Source organism: Erithacus rubecula (genome assembly GCF_903797595.1).
Source record: "Erithacus rubecula genome assembly, chromosome: 8".
In the NCBI taxonomy this organism is placed as follows: Eukaryota; Metazoa; Chordata; class Aves; order Passeriformes; family Muscicapidae; genus Erithacus; species Erithacus rubecula.
This window is the reverse complement of record NC_136659.1, coordinates 26,322,936-26,340,873: the sequence shown is the minus strand read 5'-3', so window position 1 is coordinate 26,340,873 and position 17,938 is coordinate 26,322,936. Positions and strand designations below refer to the sequence as shown.

The following is a 17,938-nucleotide window of genomic DNA, read 5'->3' as shown; positions in this document are numbered from 1 at the left end:
ATGTCAGCTTTCACATATGGGAAAGAAAAAAAAAGAAAAAAAAAAAAAAAAAAAGGAAGCCAGGAAAAAACACAAAAGTCCAGGTCATTGTGCAGCATGGGAGTGGAAGTTATTCCACCATGCTGGGAGAGGATCATAAGGCACACAAACAATTCCAGCAGAATCACTGAAGGACAGATCATTCCAAAATAGATAGTTGTGCCCTCATTGCAGCAAACTGGCACAAACATGTTTTTTATTTGAAAGGGTAATGTCAATCAGACACTGGCTTTTAAAACAGCCTTAGCTTTAAGGAGCACTTCACAGTGGTAGATTTTTTAATACTACTATAAACACTTGGATCAAAACGCTGGTAAAAGCCTATTTATGAAAATCTTTTCATAAATTGCCAATGTCCAGAGATTCAGGTGTAAAAAAGGTAATTGGATAAGGGATGAATTGGTATTTTCATGCTTTCATTTCATATTTTCAGCCAGTTCCCATGTCTCTACGGGACATATACATGAGGATGTCCACAAGTATTTATTCTAGAAGTTGTAGCAAGAAAAAGGCACAAGGAAAAAGGGGGTCTGTGGAGTGTATTGGAAATTCAGCACATATTAGAAAAGGTACATCCAATTAGGTGAGCTCAAGTTTAATTCTGCTGGTTGCTAAAAGGAAGCCATTGTGCAACTGTTTTGCAAGAGCACTGAAACTGGTAGAACAAGATACACAGCATGTGGAAGTGAAACTAAAGATATTAAAGAAGAGTTTAGGTTGCTGTTGGGTCTTCTTTAATTACCTTTTTGAGACACTCCACTTTTCTTTAAACTTTAAATAACAGCATGAAGAAGGCCTCGTCTCTTAGACAGAGCAAGTAATCCTCTGTCATGCGTAAGCACTTAGGAGAACAAGCCGAGCTGCTCAGCACATGGGAGATGAGAGATGGAGAACAGGTTCTGTAACAAGGGCCCCTGTTCAAAGCCAGTCAAGAGAGGTCTCAGCACTAACTCACCAGGTATGTGTTGTACATCAACAAAGCCTTCTCTGTTGAATGAAAGGCTCCTTCATCTTTGCCTCTAACCTCCATTCCTTCCTCACCACAGCAGAGGGATTTGCTTTTGAGAGAAGGAAAATCTGAGAACATACTCATTTCTTCTATGGATTCAGGAAACCACAGAAACAACTAGAGCCCAAGCCCTTGCTGTTCCCAGCAGATGTGGCACTGGTTTTACACAAACCCTGTATGAAGTTGGGATCTCTGCTTTGGAGCTGAGTAGTTCTCCACGTCAACACAAGCCTTGAGCTCCGAGTCTGCTCTTCAGGAGCTTTTCTCCATCATGAGAATCTGTAAGTGGGGAAATAAACCCCACAGTAATAGATGCTTTAGAGACTTCCATTACTTCAGCCCACTCATGTGCATGTAAGCAAGGAGCTGCTGCCTTGGGATACTACTGCTACCCAGTTAACAACCAGGAAAAGCTGTTGCTCTAGTTTCATTGGACTGATCAGAGTAATAGCTGAGACACAGAAGCCTTTCTATCCTCTCTCAGATGTGGATGACTACTTATACCATATTTCAGGTCTACACTGTGAAACACATTATCATTTCTCACTTTTTTTCTCCTTATTTCAGCACATCTTCATCTTCTTATTGCATTTCCCCTACACCCATCAAAGCAGCAGGAATATATTTTAACAATATTCAAAACTCTTTTTGCCTCCTTCTTTTTATATGTCCTCAAAAAGCTGGTCTGAAACCTATATGTATCAAGACTGTCCTTAGCACCTTATGTGGTTGAACAACCTCAAAAAGTGGTGAGAGAAGGAATTCATTCATACTGCAAGCATTCAGCCTAGCAACCATCATGACCCAAGTTATCTTCTCTTTCTTTGTCTGAGCTTCTTCATTTCTGTCCAGCTTATGCATCCTCAGGATTCAACCATCTGCATGGCTGTGCTCAGAAACCTTCCTGTAGAAATCCTAAAGAAAATGAAAAGTGTTGGCCAGAAATGATATAATTTTTGTGGGTCAACGTCTTGAGTTCCAAATCAAACTATTACTGTTTGTATTTGGTTTCCCAGACATCAGTCAAGAAATGCCGAAAAAATAATTCTTCTTAAAAATACTATGGTTCTGTTCTTAAGGTGATGCACTGTCTGTTAGCACAGAAGTGACTTAGTGAAGTTCTTTAATCTGAAAAATTATTTTACCCTGCCTTCAGAAAACCCCAAGTGTATGGCAATCCCAGTGTTTATTGTGGAATACAGTGATGCCAGAGCTACCCTGAAGAGATGGCCCCAGCCTGTCCACATGCCCCAGGGCAGGATTCATGAAAAACAAGAATAGGACAGAGTTCTTAAAAAAAATTAGAAGCTGCCAGGCAAGGTAGGTACAATTGGTAAGCACAGATAATCTCTATTTCAGGAATTAATGGGGATTGAATACTGCAACCTCAAAGTAGTTACCAGACAAACTTGTGCTTGTACCAGGTGCCATACAGAGAGAAGGGGCAGGTGAACTGTGGCTGCAATGGTCCTTAGCATTGAAGACTAAAAAATTCTTGTTTTCAGCTACATTGGGAAGGTATTTTTGATTTATCAATATAAGTGATAAGCAGCTGTTCTTCAAATCCAAAACATACACAATAGCTTCATTATAATGTCACAGAAAATATATAATGTCTCAAAATATTAATCAAATATATCTGCTGCTTAGAGATACACACACAAATGCTTTAAATCTCTGGATGTAAAGACAAAATAACTGAAAGAAATAAGATACAGCCAGATATATTTCAAGACATTTTGAAAGGAATACTCAGAGGTTGTAGGACTTGTACTAGCAACTTGCAGATGTTACTGATTTTATTACTTTCTAGTTAAATTGATATCACATGAATAAAACTGGTTTTAAGGGAGAAGGATAGAATTTTCAAATTAGGGTCAAAAAAAGAGAAAATTGCTTTAAAATCTCAATGCAATCCCCTTCTCACTCATGCCATTTGGAAGCAACCTGCAGTAGGAGACCTGGAGGCTCAGCACTGCTCAGGGCACACAACCCCAACCTTAGAGGAGGAAATGCCCCCTGCAAGTCACAAATGAGACCCTTGCCAAGTCCTCTGCACGAGAAGAGGCTGATCAAGCGCCTTAGCTCACCTGCTAATGTTTGACAGGTGCATGGATAAAGGGGGAGCTGATCACATACATTTGGGCTGGAAATGGCATGCAGAGCTTTATCCTTTAATGCATTTACATGTTATCTTTTCCCCCTTATCTTTCCAAGGACTGTTAGAGAATTTTATGTCCTGTTGTGTTACTTAAAGGGAAGCTTTCCTGAATTATCACAATTGTGCTTTTGACAAGATGCCTGACTGGCCACTAACCACTCTGTACTACATACTATACAAAAGCTTCAATAACATTCTTCCCTTCCTAGAAAGCTTCCAACCCAAAGATCAAATCCTAAAGATAGCATAGGCTTAGTTACAGTCCTGAGACCCAGGAACCTGGAAATCTGCTTTACTGCTTGAGCTATATTTAAGCACCATGTGAGCACAGTTACATACAAACTGCACTCAAGAGCTTTATCACTGAAGGACTGATTATAATCCATGAATACACATGCTCTGTGCAATTTAGACTGTGGCCTGGTCAGTGCTTTCACACATCTGCTCACTCTGTACACCCTGAATGTCCTGTTATTCAGGAAAAACAGCAGCATTCTGGCTAAATTAGAATTTAGCATCATCCGAAGGGAAGGCTTTGATGCAAATGAACCACTGGGGACAGAGGGAAGGCAAAGAGGAGACATTTTAGCTCAGGACACTGCATTATCATAGACAGCTTTATTTAGCACATAGGGCTGCTCCTTAGTGCTAAGAAGCAACATCTTAGCTCCTCACACTGCTCTAGCTGACTTTATCAGCAGCACATGCCAAGAGCCAGGGACTCTACTAGAGTTCCCACACCAACAGCTAGGATCTATGAGATCTCAATCCCCTTCCCTCAAGAGTTTCAAATGTCTTACAGGGGTAAGACATGCCACATAGCATCCTTCAAGGATGTGCACGAGCCCTTTTCTAACACCTGCTCACCCATGGCTATTCTTTATCCTTTGACTACAAACACAAGAACATTTTGCTTCTCATGATACCAACTTTAGGAAGCCAGAAGATTAACGAGCTGTGACCTGGCATAGAGCACAGGCTATGGAAGCATTGGAAAGCAGCATTTCCCATATTTCATTTAATTTCCCATATTTCATTGGGTTGATAGAGCAGAGTTCAGAGAATAAGCTCCTCTAGTATCATCTATTGTATATGTTTACTGAGTGTGCAGTTTTTTCCTTGTCTGGGCATTCAGGCTGACATATGAGATTCAGTCGTCACAGTTTAGATGCAGAGCTGTGACTCAGTCACTGCAATCCAGCAGAGGAGACTTCTGTGCAAGACTGAGCAGACTTATCTTGTCAGAACTCACCCTACAGACATTTGCTACTGTTACAAAACTCTTAAGTAGTAAATTACAGGATGAAATTTGGAGTCTGATCCTCAGTTCTCCAAGTCTTGAAGTATAATTTCAAATGTGGAAAAAATAAGACCTTTTCTTGTCTAATATAGTATTACTTCCCACTGGCATTTGGGTGTAATCTGTAATAAACATTCAGTTGCACCACCATAAACTTTTGGCAAGCTCTTACTAAGGGTCATGTCAGTGTAACAGAAGCAACAAACATTTCAGACTTGTAGACAGGATGGAGAGTCTTTACTAGCTATTATTTCACTGCTTTATTTCTTTGCCTGACCCCTCCATGGATATGACTACTTTAGATAGAAAATTGAATTCTTAACCAGTAAAAACAGAACCTGATGCATGAAAATGATAAACATTTGCTTTATTAAATTACTTTTATACTTCTACAAAGAAATTTTCTGATTTCTGTTACAGAATTAAATGAAAGAAATTCATTGCTGTCTCTGCAGTTACCTAAATTTAGATACAAAAAGGTTGTAAAAAGACTGCCCTATTCAAGTTACATAAAACAGGCAGGGAATAGTCAAGTTCCCTTAGGAATCTTGAGGCTCAGAAATATAAAGTCCCATTATACAATGAAATTAAGAATTCAGCAATGTGTTGGACAATTGTAAACTGTAACTGCACTAGTGGACCACATTATTCAGCAGTTTCCTTAAAGGTATGAACTGTGAACTGAACAAAAAGTGTAGCTGACACAGCAGACCTCATTTAGTTGTTCTGCCTTTCACTCCCTCCAAGTCAAAGTAGTGAGATCAGCATTTAAATGATAGGAAGGAAACTTGCCTCCATAAATATCAGAAATTTCTCCATTCCATAGCTATTTATATAAAGTAACTAGCTGTTACAAATCAGTTTCAAGTAAAACAGGTGGCTGAGGCAAAAATAATCAAAATCAGATCATACACAATTTTACTGTAAATACAGTAATTTGAAAGATAAACATATAACCATAGCACTGACAGGATACCAATGCTACTGTATTATAGACATGATGTGTCAGTAGAAAATTAGGATGTCTATTATCAAAATTGAGGACATTCATTCCAGTCTCTGGTAATCTAATCTTAGTGCAAAACAGATGCTAAGACATATTTAGCAAAAAAGGTGATACATTTAAGGCCAAAAAGTTGTTCAGTCATCACTATCGCTTCCAGATTCACTCAGCTGCAAGTCATTTCCTAGAAGAGAAAGAGTCAATAAATTAGTAATTTTCAAGGAAATAGTTTTCTTCTTTCAAGATATTCCCTTTCCCAGTTAGGGCCTAGAAAAGCTAATAGCAAACAGGTAAGGGGTGAGGGCTGGATTAGATCTTTCAGGTCTCTTCTAACCTAAACTATTCTATGACAAAAGAATAAGTAGGTACAGAACCAAACTCTCAATGACAGAACATTAGACACATCACTTTTCTACAATTTTAAAATCTAGGCAAGGAATCCATTAGCATATTTGCACAAGGGCATTTATTTAACATCACCAGATCACAAAAGACAACACCTAGCTATCTCTGGCACCCACATTTTCATGCTTCACAGGTGGAAAAATGCTGGTGAATGCAGTTTTATGAAAAACAAATTGTTGGGTTTTTTTGGAAACATGTCTGAATGCTACTCAGCTGAGCTTGAAAACAAAGTGGTGTCTCAATCAAGAGCAGCTCTTTGACATACCACTTAAAGATGTATCAGTGACCTACTATTTCAAACTGGTTTTGGAACAAGTGAGCAAACAAAACATCAAAAGAAATTTTACACAGCACTTTAATTTGGTGGCTCTCTCTCTCTATATATATATATATTTCAAAATGAGGAAGTAAAAAGACTACACTGTGCTTGCTGTGGATGTCCATAAGCTCAGGGGTGGGAGGAAGGGAATCTTTCCAGGATGACAAATAACTACAAAAAATACAGCAGCATGCTCTACATAATCTACATCATATCTAGCAACTTCCCACACATTTTTAGGAGTCTGTTCCAACTGGTATGCTTTTACCCACACCTCCCTTGCCAAACAACCATTACAAAAGAAAAAAAACAATCATCTCAGGCTGTGCAGAAATGGCCTAAAAACAGAAGAGAAATCACAGAAACTGAGAAAACTGAGTCAACACACTATTTGAACATGCCCTTCCCTCAGCTGCAGCACTCTTCACTGATCCCTTTTGCAGATGGGTGAAAAAGTAACCTCAAGTGGGCAAACCCCACAAGACACTCAGATTTGATCTTTTGTTCTCAGTCATATCATTTCTGCCAGAACAGTGGAGTCTTTAACATGGCTGCATTTAGCCTTCTTTTGTTTTCCACTATGTCATCAGTAAAGCTTAGAAAGTGGTACATGCTTCTCTGCAACAACAAAAACACTTTATACAAGAAAAGAATAGTAAAGATGGTTGTTTCAAGCAATCTTTAAAGTATTACTGTACACAAATGTTTTCGTTTCCAATCCACTATATAGAAAAAAAAATTACAGCCATGTTATTTTAAGATGAATTTAAAAAGCAATTTAGAAAGAACAAGATCAAGTTATCTGTCAATAATTATTCAGAACAATGTATCCTAAAAGATCTTTCAAGACAGAGAATAGTATTGTTAAATTAAACTCCTGTATTTATCACTCAAAGGAGAATTACAGTGAATTCTTAGAAATCCCAGCCCTGTTAGGCACTTTACAGGAGGACAGGGAGTGTGAACAAGAAGATAACCTTCCAAATAGTGTTTCTGTAGCCTTCAAAAGTTATTTCAACACAGTTAATAGAAATTACACAAACCCTGTAACACCAGCCAAAAATACCAATGCTTGTGAAAACCAGCAGATGGGAAAAGCAAGAACTCCAAGTTCCAAAGTCAGAATTAATATGTTAGGATTTACTTCAGGCTAAACTCTGTCTCATTTTTGCAACTCTATCTCCAAAGAAACACCTTCAGAGAGAGGGCAAAATAGCACTATCTAGAGCTGATGGCTTTCAGATGGATTTGGTGCAAACACAGAAAGCTCATTTAATGAGGACCCTGAAGAAACATCTAGATTATTGTACTTATAAGGCAGCAGTGAAGTGAGGGAGAACTGTTGAATTGTTCTCATGGTGCCAGTTGCTTGTTAGCAATATTAATTGGGGAAATGGATTGCACTGCAAATCACATTTCCTATGTTTTTAAATCAGTGAATGTAATATATTCAACTGAATTCTTGATAGTTATAGGGAACAGGGAAACTCACAGGAGTGATCACTGTTTTACAGATCTTAGTGGTCACACCAGCACCAAACTAATATAAGAGAAAATTATTACTTGTCAAAGTAAAACAGCTATGTTTGTACCAGCACCAAGCATCAAAAGAAGTGAAGTTGTGCTGAACACTAAGTACCTAACACAAGGCCACAGAATAGCCCATCTATGCTGAGTTTTCTTTGGAAAGTTACTTTGTTTAACATAACCCTTGTTTAAACAAAAAGTAGACATAAAACAACATATGATCAAATATTCATGAAGAACAGATTCATTAGTGCTACCACTTACAGACTTTGTTTTAAGGTAAGTTGTGAACCTATATAATCAGCTGCTCAAGGTAGAAAGGGGAAGAAGCAGTATTTTTGGGAGTGAGGGGCAGTTTTGAGCCTCAGATTCCTGAAGAGGTTGATTTGTATCTGATAGAAGTATTTCATTACCATGCTCTAGACACCACCTCCTCCATTTCCCAAGTTCTACAAAATCTCAGTTGTATAATTTCTACATGCAAGATAAAACTTTGCTCTCTAAGCTTTCCCCAACCTTCTCCCTGCACACAGAAAGTCAAATAAAAACTTCACTAATGAGCCTGTATGGCCCTGATTCTACAGAGGTGCACAAAACTAGTCACAGACACAAGCGCACACACCTCAAAGCAAGATTAGACAAGCAAGCAGCTTGTGCTGACATTTGTTGATTCAATATTTTATTTTTGCAAAACCTTGAGATGAAAGAAATGACTGTACAAATTCTGACTGAGAACTCTTGCCATTCAAAGTATAACAATGTGCTATCCATTTAGTTTCTCCAGGTTTCACTCTCCTGCCAAATTCCCTCAGCAGCAGAGCTAGAGAAGAGCAATGTCCTTGGAAGTAGCTAGTTTGATCTTTAACTAGTGTTAATGGCACTTGAAGTTGGAGATGAAATTGTTTTAAGCACTAACATATCTGTAATAGAAGATTACACACAATAGAAGTAAATGGCAATAATCTCAAGAGCTGGGCAAGCTCAGAGGCCTAAGGTTACAGGCAGAGGTTCTACCTGTCAAGATGGTTCTCAAGCAACATCAAGCCACCAATTTCCCCTGAAACAGTCCTGATGTTGTCATGGTTTAAGCAGCATTTTTTCCCTATGCTGGAACTGGTGGATTTGGCCACCTGTTCTTGTATTTCTTACTGGAAGCTTTGCCATCTGAGATTCTGTCCTTGGAGATAAAGCTTAATCAAATTTTCATAACAGTTTTATTTAAAGTGTGGAGAAGGGGAAATCACATTTGTCAGTAAGGGTTGAAATAAGTGGCATTCTTCAGTTAGCAAATTGTAAACTTGAAGACACTGTTCTCTGCAGTGACAGTAAAATGAAAGCAGCATTAAGTTCTCTGCACATGCAGTCACAGGACTTTTCAATCTGATCTTATCTGTTAATGCAGTACATAATTAAATATCAAGGCAGGTTATTTAAGTATTTAAATACTAGCTAAAAAAAGAGAAAAAAGAAAAAGAACTGGCACTCATGTTATCCACTAAGAGCTGAAATAAAAGTAGATCTGCCAGAGTCCAAAATTTCAGTATAAGAATGTTACATATAAATGATAAACCATAACAATCTTCAGCTGCAAATCAGGACCTGGCAGCTAAGCAGCTAATTAAAAATGTAATCATTTTGTAAGAGTTATCATAGCTGAATACTCACTTCTACAGGTCTGAGTAGTACTGTTATTTAGATAGTGAACTTAAGTTTCTCTAACTAGGGGGATTTTTTTATTGTATTTTTTTTTTTTTTTAATATATTGAACATTCAGTTCCTGGCTGTGCAGCAATCCCTCTTGAGCATCACAGCTACTCTTCAACTTATATTTTCAGTTGCCTGAATGTGTGGCATAAGATAATATCACCTGAAAGCAAATCACCTCCTTCCTTATATACACAGGACAGTTTTGCCATGTTGGCCAGTGGAACACTGCCATGAATAATTGTAACTGACACAGCTAAGAACACACCATCTTTTCTGTAACTCAGAGTATTGCAACCATAGTATCTTTCCCATAGTTCTATCCAAGAAATTATAAGCATATGTTTAGGGAGTGCCCTCTTAGTTCATGTATTTTCAATACAAAATTACTGTTCTCCCATCCCAATGTATAGAAGTGGGAGGAAGCCAGAACAGTTTAGGAAATATTTCCAACTGCTTCAGCTTTAATTTAATATCTCTGTGAACCACGAACCTTCTAGCCCAGTGTCTAATTCAGTTTGCTGAACAATCAAACCCTAGCATCACTTCCCACAGTTTTAATTATAACAGAGACATACTTAAAAACAATATGGTTTCCTTTCAGAATCTTGATGTCTGGAATTGTGCACTAAGAAAAGAACAGCCTTTGTACTTACGTAGTGTATTCATCATATGACCACTGCTCTCTTGGGATCTGTTATGACTGGCATCTTTGTCAGGAACAGCCTGTTGTGGTATGGCAGACACAGTAGGCTGAGGCTGCAAATATGGCATTGACATAGGAAGAGGGGGCTTCATTTCTTCATCTTCAGAATCACTAGAACTATTTTCACTACTTGATGAAGAGGACGAAGAACTTTTAGAGTCAGATGAACTGTCAGAGCTACTCAGCTGGTCCATGATACTGGCTTCTGCTTTTAGCTCTGAAAACAATATGATTTGTTTCTCAGTTTACATTCATCATAATTGAAGTACAAGGGGGAAAAAGGAATAAAAAAAAACAAACCATCAACAGACATCAGACACACACTACAGCAACTTTAAAAAATCCCAGACCAAACCCACCAAAGCTCTCCAGAACAAAGAAAAGGGCACAAGTGAGTATCCAGCCTGTCATGTGGTTTTCTATTCTCATAGCTTGAGCACTTTCTCCCTTTCAAGTCAAGTGTTAGAACAAGGGTGACTGTGAACACAAATGCTTAACCCCACATTCCATGGGGTAATGCATCCCACGTAGCCTTTAATTTCTGCATCTATCAGAAAGTGTTCTGTTTTCCTTAGCACCCCAAATATGGCTTTCACAGACTAAAAACTGCAGTTACAATCCACAGATCAGTCACTACAAGATGTCTGCAGCTGCACCCAAAATGCCTCCCAGCAATTCAGCATTACAATCCATACACTTGTTTGGACCATGTGACATTTTCAAGTTAAGCAAATCAAGTTAGACATGAAGAATATCCAAAAGAACCATCCAAAGTTTGTATTAGGAAGATCTCTCCAAATCCTTGCTTCATTATGGATTTGGAGGTGCAAATAACACTGCACAGTATGTATTTCTGACATAAATCCATCATACAGAGGAAGTTAATCTTTGCAGAAAGGAACACATGATAATTGTGCAAAACACGAGTGCTGAGAGAAGTGTGAAACAGACCTCTGAACCATGGTGGAGGAGGACTTGAGGAGTTACACAGGGTGCAGAAGTTCATCACTACACAAGACTGTAACTACCTAGACATTTGTTAAGATGTCTTGCAAGCTCTTAGAATACTTCAGGAACAGCTTTAATATAGCAGACACAATAAAGCAAGTAGGAGAGTAGCTCATCTCTCTTCACATTTACCCAACACAGAACAGGTTGAAGGTGAAAGTCACCAAGCTGCAAGACAGTGGAAAGCTTAAGAGAAGAAGGGAGAAGGAAAAAAAAGATTAATCTTCAACACCAACTTGCATGAAACAGACTCTAAGTTATCAAAAGCCAGTCTAAAGGAAAGGCCGTCTTTATCAAAGGCCAGTCTAAAAGAAAACTGTGTTCACAAAAAATGGCACCAAAAATAGTGCAGCTAAGGCTACAGGGACAAATTATCCCAATGCTAGGGAAAAAAAGAAAGAACAAGAAAGACTGGACTACTTGAACATAAGGAAACAAAGAAGGCGAGCAGAAAGAAAATAAGAATTGGAAGCATCTAAGCACCCTTCTTTTACTAAGGACATGTATAAGAGAACATGATCCACCACACATCTGGAGCTGTTAAGACACCTCACTGAAAGATACCACTCAAGTCCTAAGCATTCAATTCAAATTTCTCCTAAGCTATGTCTAAGATAAGAAAAAATTCAAGTGAATGGCCAATACCAAAAGCTGAGAAATAAGATCTCCATATTGAATGTTGATGTAATTTAATCAGACAATTTAAATTAAGTAATTTTAACATATACTAGAGGATAATGGCAGAATGAACTTGCCCTCCACACCAGAAAACAAAGTTAGTAACAGGTTCCAGGTAGTGTACTTAAGCAGGAATAGTCAGTTACACAATGGGATGAAGAATGATTAAGCAGGCAACACTTGTGAAGAGTCAGAGTTACAGTGGATCCCTACAAACTGTTCTACCACACCATGCTGTGTGGAAATGACTTGATACCGCTTGGTCTTGTGATACTATAGACATGATACTATTTGTTCTTTGTGTATAAAGATGAATGGTGCCTGTAAGGCAGCCTTCTTGCTCACGTCAGCACTGCTAAAACCTCAGGAGATGTGTTTAGGGACTATACTTTCAGAAGTTCTTGGATTCATTGCAAGAAAGCGAAAGAAAATTGGTGGCAAATCAGGGATTTAGAAAGGAAACTTCTAAGGAAAGATTGAACCGACTGGCATCACTTTGCATAAAGACAGGGGAGTTTGAGTCTGCAAAGGAGTGCTCAAAAGCAGCACAGTAATCTGCTCTGTACTTGCATGATAAATATGAAAGTAGTAATAAGGTTGCTGTCAGACTATTTATATGGGAGAACCCAAACAGCAAGGAGAGCAAAGCCCTGGGATGCCTTGCCAGCAAGTACAAGGATCTGCCAGTGGAAGGTTCTAGGAACAGGTTAAAAGTTACATCAGAAATCTGATTTTAGGACAGAAGGATGGACTAGATGACTTGATAATCTCTACCATCCTTTTTAATTTTTCAGAATTTTAAATAGTACTTAAAATTGGACTGGCACTACACAGGAGTTTGGTACATTGGCAGTCACTTTGGAGACTTTCAGTGTTTGGTATCACGACTCCCCCCAAAAGAACACACCACCTAGAAAAGGCATAATTTTATTTCATGTGCTCAAGTTTTTCTCCCTCTTTGCAACCTTAGATGAATTCTAGTACTGTTCTGCAATACATATTGCTGGTCAGAGCTTGAGACCAAAATGGAAACAAAAACCATCTTCATAATGATACATCTAAAAAAAAATCTGTTTAAAGGAATTCAGAACAACTTAGGAAGCAGATGTCAGTTCCAGTCAATGAAACTGCCACCTGTCAGCATTTTTGTAGCAAGTAATTACCACCTGCCACCTTCCTTGTCCTCCCAAAGAAAATAAGGCCTCCTATTAAGTGAAATATGAGTGTCACACCAACCAGAGTCTCTCAAAGAAACAGTACATAGCACTGCTCAAGGGCTGATTTATGCAAGTTTTTAGCTGTCTTTTTGGAACCTCATCTGGTAATTTAAAGTCTATGTTGAGTTGTAAAGTACTGTAACATATCTGCTGAATGTGCAGAAAGAAAAAGGAGCTGTGTCAAAATGGAAGTGACTTAGTGCCACAATACAAGCAATCATAACTGATTAAAGTAGCAATGGAAGACAGAGTCAAGGAGACAGCAGCAGGACTCATGGCATTATAAAGCCTAATGGTTCAGCTGGTTTTTTACTACAGCAAACTACAAATACTGTTTTTATTACTCACTTGAGCCAGGGTGGTCATTTCCATATCAGAGTTAAGTTGCTTACATCACCTTCTAGTGTGAAACTCAACACAAAACAAAAACAACATACACAGGAATAACCTCTTAAAAACTACTTGCTTGTTAACAGCACAGTTTCTGAAACCTATGTGCCAATGGAGCTTACCCCGTTCAATATCATCCATAGGAGAAGGTGGAAATGTTTTTTCTTTTGATGGAGAGTTTTTAATGTTGTTTGGAACCTTTGTTGCATTTCGCATTTGCTGCTGTTGCTGCTCAATGCGAGACTGGACTTTGCTACTTCCTTCAGCTCTGTGTGTAAAAGGAAAAGATTTTTAATTACTAGAAGGCAAGAAGGAAAAAGGCAAGAACACAGGGGATATGGTACCATGGAATTATTTCTCATGCCTTTCTAAATAGCATCATAAGATTCTTAAGTAAGTTATTATACTGGTAAGTTATTATACTAATACATGAAATACATTAATATTATACTACTAATATTGTATATATATGTGTTGAAATTATTTTTATACAGTGCAAATAACTTTGTAAAACTTTGTCAGTTGATTTGTTTTTATACCTTTCTCCAGGATCACTTAATAATAATTCTTCTGGAAGTTACTTATATGGACTCAGCAGAAGAAAAAAAATATTTTAAAACTTGGTATGAGAAAACCAAGCCACAAAATTACTGAGACTTGTCACAAAATTTTCTTTTTTTAATTTCCTCATTTACAAGTCAGAAGACAGTAGGCAAGCTACTAGCCAAAGAGATTTTTCCTCCCTCTAAACTCAGCAGAAAATAGTTACTATTTCTTTCAACAATATAACATGTTTTGGTTAACAAAAAATAAATTTCCATTTCTTCTGCAGTCATGACTCAAAAGATGTGAAGTCAGTTTGCTGAAAAATCAGGCTTTTTGCTCCTTTGAACAAGGCCAGGTACTTTCTAAAATTATGTTTTCCTAGAAATATAATATGTCGTTATATATCTCAATTTAGACCCATTAACAAATCGATTTTCACAATGAGTAAAGCACAGTTGTTTCTCCTGTAAATCACCCACCTGGTTTTTTTCACAGTGATGTTGCTACTAAGTTTCTCTAGGCGACATTCTCCAGTGTCATGGTTGATAATTAAGATACATTCTTTTAGGTAAGGCTTCTTTGAGCCTTTGAACACAGTCACTGGTGGAGTTGAGCCCTATTAAATCAGAAGTCCAGTAAGTGTTACTCCCACAGTAATTTTTCTTTGAAACAGCAATCCTCAGTGGTGATAAATTCACTACAAGTGATCATTTCTAGCCATTAAAAAGGTTATTGGTTAATTCAAATAAGATTCACAGTAGCCATGTCCAAAAGCAGCTGGTGTTTGACTGGAATGGGATTTTATTCACTTAGTTTAGTTTGAAATTGATTAAATGCTTTTTTCCCAATGAGAGCAGGCTCTCTCTAGGACTCCTCTCACCAAAAGGGGTTTCAGTTCCCATATCAGCAGAGCAGTAAAGCATGGCAGGTAGTAAATTTTCCCTTTCCAGTCTTTCCTGCTTTAGAACTGCACTAGAGCAATAAATACCAAGAGGAAACTTGCACTGCCAACATACACATGAAGCTTTTCTGTGTACGCAACACTTCTGGGTCATCCTACAGCATATTTCCAGTGCAGCAAATACACTTAAAGTTACAGTGCAGCTGTTTTACCTTTGGGTCTTTTGTAATCTTATATTCTTAGACTAATTGTTTTCCTTTTCTAAAAATCACCCAGGAAGCTCTAAAACAGCACTAAAACTTTATACCCTTCCATAGTCAGGATATATACTTAAGACAACAAAATATATAATTCCCTTAAGCCTGCCACTCTTCAGCAACATCAACTCACCTCAATATTTGGCAGTGTTATTGTCACCTGTTCACCTTTACCAACTTCAAGGTCTCCTTCACAGGACATATCAATAGATGCAGGCTTAAAGTCATCTAGATATAAAAACAAACTACATTATTTACAAGCTTTTCATGAATCTTATAAATGCAGGCAGCACTTAATTGCAGTGGGAGGCTATTAAGTAAAAGCCTTTTTTGCTAGTGTAACATCTACCATTCCCCTGATCATTCCATAAGTCAATAGAATTCAAAGTTAAGCTGCTTTTTTCAGGATTCATTATAAGTGTTTAAATCTTCTGGTTAAAATTAGAAAAACACCTTTAGGTTTTAATGGATAAAAAAGGCTGAACAAGCTGTGTTACATTTTTCGGAAGAATCAATAAATAGTTCTTGAAAATGTTGATCCCAAATATGGGAGATGTAGACAAGTGACTGAAAATGCAAAGAACAACATTAACCCTCAATATCCATTTATCTTTCTGTTTCTGACTTTACTGTAAAAAGCATGTCAGAACCTGACAAAAACGTGGGGTTTCAGTATAGTTATTTTTGTTAAAAGCAAAATACCTTCCAAATTTAACACTGCTTTACAACTTTTTTCCAGCTTCTAAAGTACTGATTAAATTAAGTTTTGAGCAAAAGTGGGTATCAATTTCTGGTCCTTTTCAAACTCCAAGATATTGCAAACGTGTTCAGGCATCAGCACAGCAGCTCTGTTACATACCATTACCTACAAAGTATTATTTCCACCAAAAATAAATTGGGAAAGGCTACAGCCAAAACTCTGCCTGTGCCGATTTAGGGAGACAGGAGGCATCGGAGGTTCTTCAAGGCCTGTGGTAACATACGTGGGGCTGAGCCCGCGGCTCGGGTGAGGCAGGGCCAGTCTGGCACTGGGATGCCGTGCCCTGCCTCGCACGCTCCTCGCCTCGCTGCCTGCCCCGTCACCGGCATTCCTGCAGCTGGGGAGCTTCCCAGCTCCCTGACTCGGCCTGCAGCCACGGCCAGGCGGCACAGACCACAGCTGGGAAGCGGCTCCAGCCAGCACACCAACCGGGCAGGAAAACCAGGCTGCAGGAGCTGGTGGGCAGGGCAGTGCGCGCAGCAGCAGGCTCAGCTCAGACACAAGCGACAGCCCCTGCTAACCCCTAAGTGTCGTTTTACAGGAATAAACATACAACATTTCCAAAGTTTCTCAGAGAATCGGAGATTATTTGCTTTAATCTATGGCCACTGGACTGTCAATACTTGAGAAATGAAGATACTGATACTTCCAATCTTAACATCTAACCAACAGCTGTTTCCCTTTTATACAACTATTTTAAAAAGTCAGGTGCCAGAGAATATTTCTTCTGCATGCGCATTTGATAGAACTGATGAATGTGCCAGTTTCTATGTCTCATTTGTTGGAAAGGAAGAGAGATTTCAAAACAGATTTCAGAATAAACCATCCAATTACAAGAGTCAGCATGAAACTCTAAGGGTAGGAGGTACCAGACGAGGTTGTTAGTCCTCTTTAAAATTAGGGTAAATTTCAAATTGCAGCATTTGTTTAAATCCATTTATAGCTTTTTTCCCCCCTCTCCACTGCTCCCACAGTTGGAGACAGTCTGCCTAAGGGCCGTTCCCTTTGCTCTCGGAGTACATTACCCATCTTGCACGCAGGACACTCTCCAGAGAACATACGTGAGACTGAATCTTGGGGCTATCAGTCTATAAATAACCAGACAACAAAACCAGAAGCTGCAGTCCTAAATTACCAAGGACTATAATCCTGGGAGCATTTGTTTCCTAGCTACCCTCAGAATCTTTGAGCACACACCTCTCTAGATAGTAATTATGTACTCAGGGAGGGTGTACTGGTTCCGTGATTAACACCGCCTGCCTTTAACCTTTGATTGCTGAATTCTACGGAACTTCTAAAAACTGAGCGCAAGGAAAGAAGACAGAGCCAGAGCTTCAGCTTAGTTCTGTTTCCAGCAGAACCGCAGGGAGACACTACGGAAAAGGCATAAAAAGCGAAGTTAGTGCCAGCGGATAGCGAGGGGCAGCTCTAGGATACAATGGCCGTACGTGCTCCCAGCACCGACTGAAACCTGCAGCGCTCTCGAAATCCCGGACCAGCACCGCACGGCACCAGCGCCAGCTGCGCCCCACAGTCCCGGGACAGAGGCAGCACCGAGCGCGGCCGCGGCCACCCCGCGCCCTCCAGGGCACTGCGGGGGCCGCCGAACCCCTCCCCGACCCCCGCAGCCCCCGAGAGCTGCCCCAACGCCAGCACTCACAGCGGACGGTGTGGAAGGCGCAGCGCGGCTGCTTCTCGAAGCTCTCTCCCAGCTTTAGCACCCGCGCCTTGGGATCGTAGAGCGACGGGACCGCTCCGTTCATCGCGGCAGCGCCTCACACCATGGCGGGCCCCGGGGCCGCCGCCGCCGCCCGCACCGAGCATCCCTCACGCCGCCCGGGCCGGCGGGGCCGCCCCCGCGGGCTCCGATAGGCCGTGACGGGCAGAGCCCCGCCTGCCCCGAGCGGGACTGGCCAGCGAGCGCGTCCGTCTGCGGGTGTCCGCCAGTGGGGCGGCGGAGGCGCCCGGCCGCACGCGGATATGCAAATGCACCCTCCTCCCGCAGGGG

General features: G+C 39.8%; 1 protein-coding gene across 1 annotated transcript; it reads right to left on the bottom strand.

Annotated features, from left to right (window-relative positions):
* Positions 1–4,855: 4,855 nt before the first annotated feature.
* On the bottom strand, positions 4,856–17,790 carry EAF2 (ELL associated factor 2). Its single transcript, XM_079311657.1, has 6 exons — positions 17,591–17,790; positions 15,304–15,398; positions 14,492–14,628; positions 13,589–13,734; positions 10,124–10,390; positions 4,856–5,696 (listed from the first exon to the last, which is right to left on the bottom strand). Exons 1-6 carry the CDS (start codon positions 17,691–17,693, stop codon positions 5,650–5,652), a joined length of 795 nt encoding a protein of 264 aa, XP_079167783.1. The 5' UTR covers positions 17,694–17,790; the 3' UTR covers positions 4,856–5,649.
* Positions 17,791–17,938: the final 148 nt, after the last annotated feature.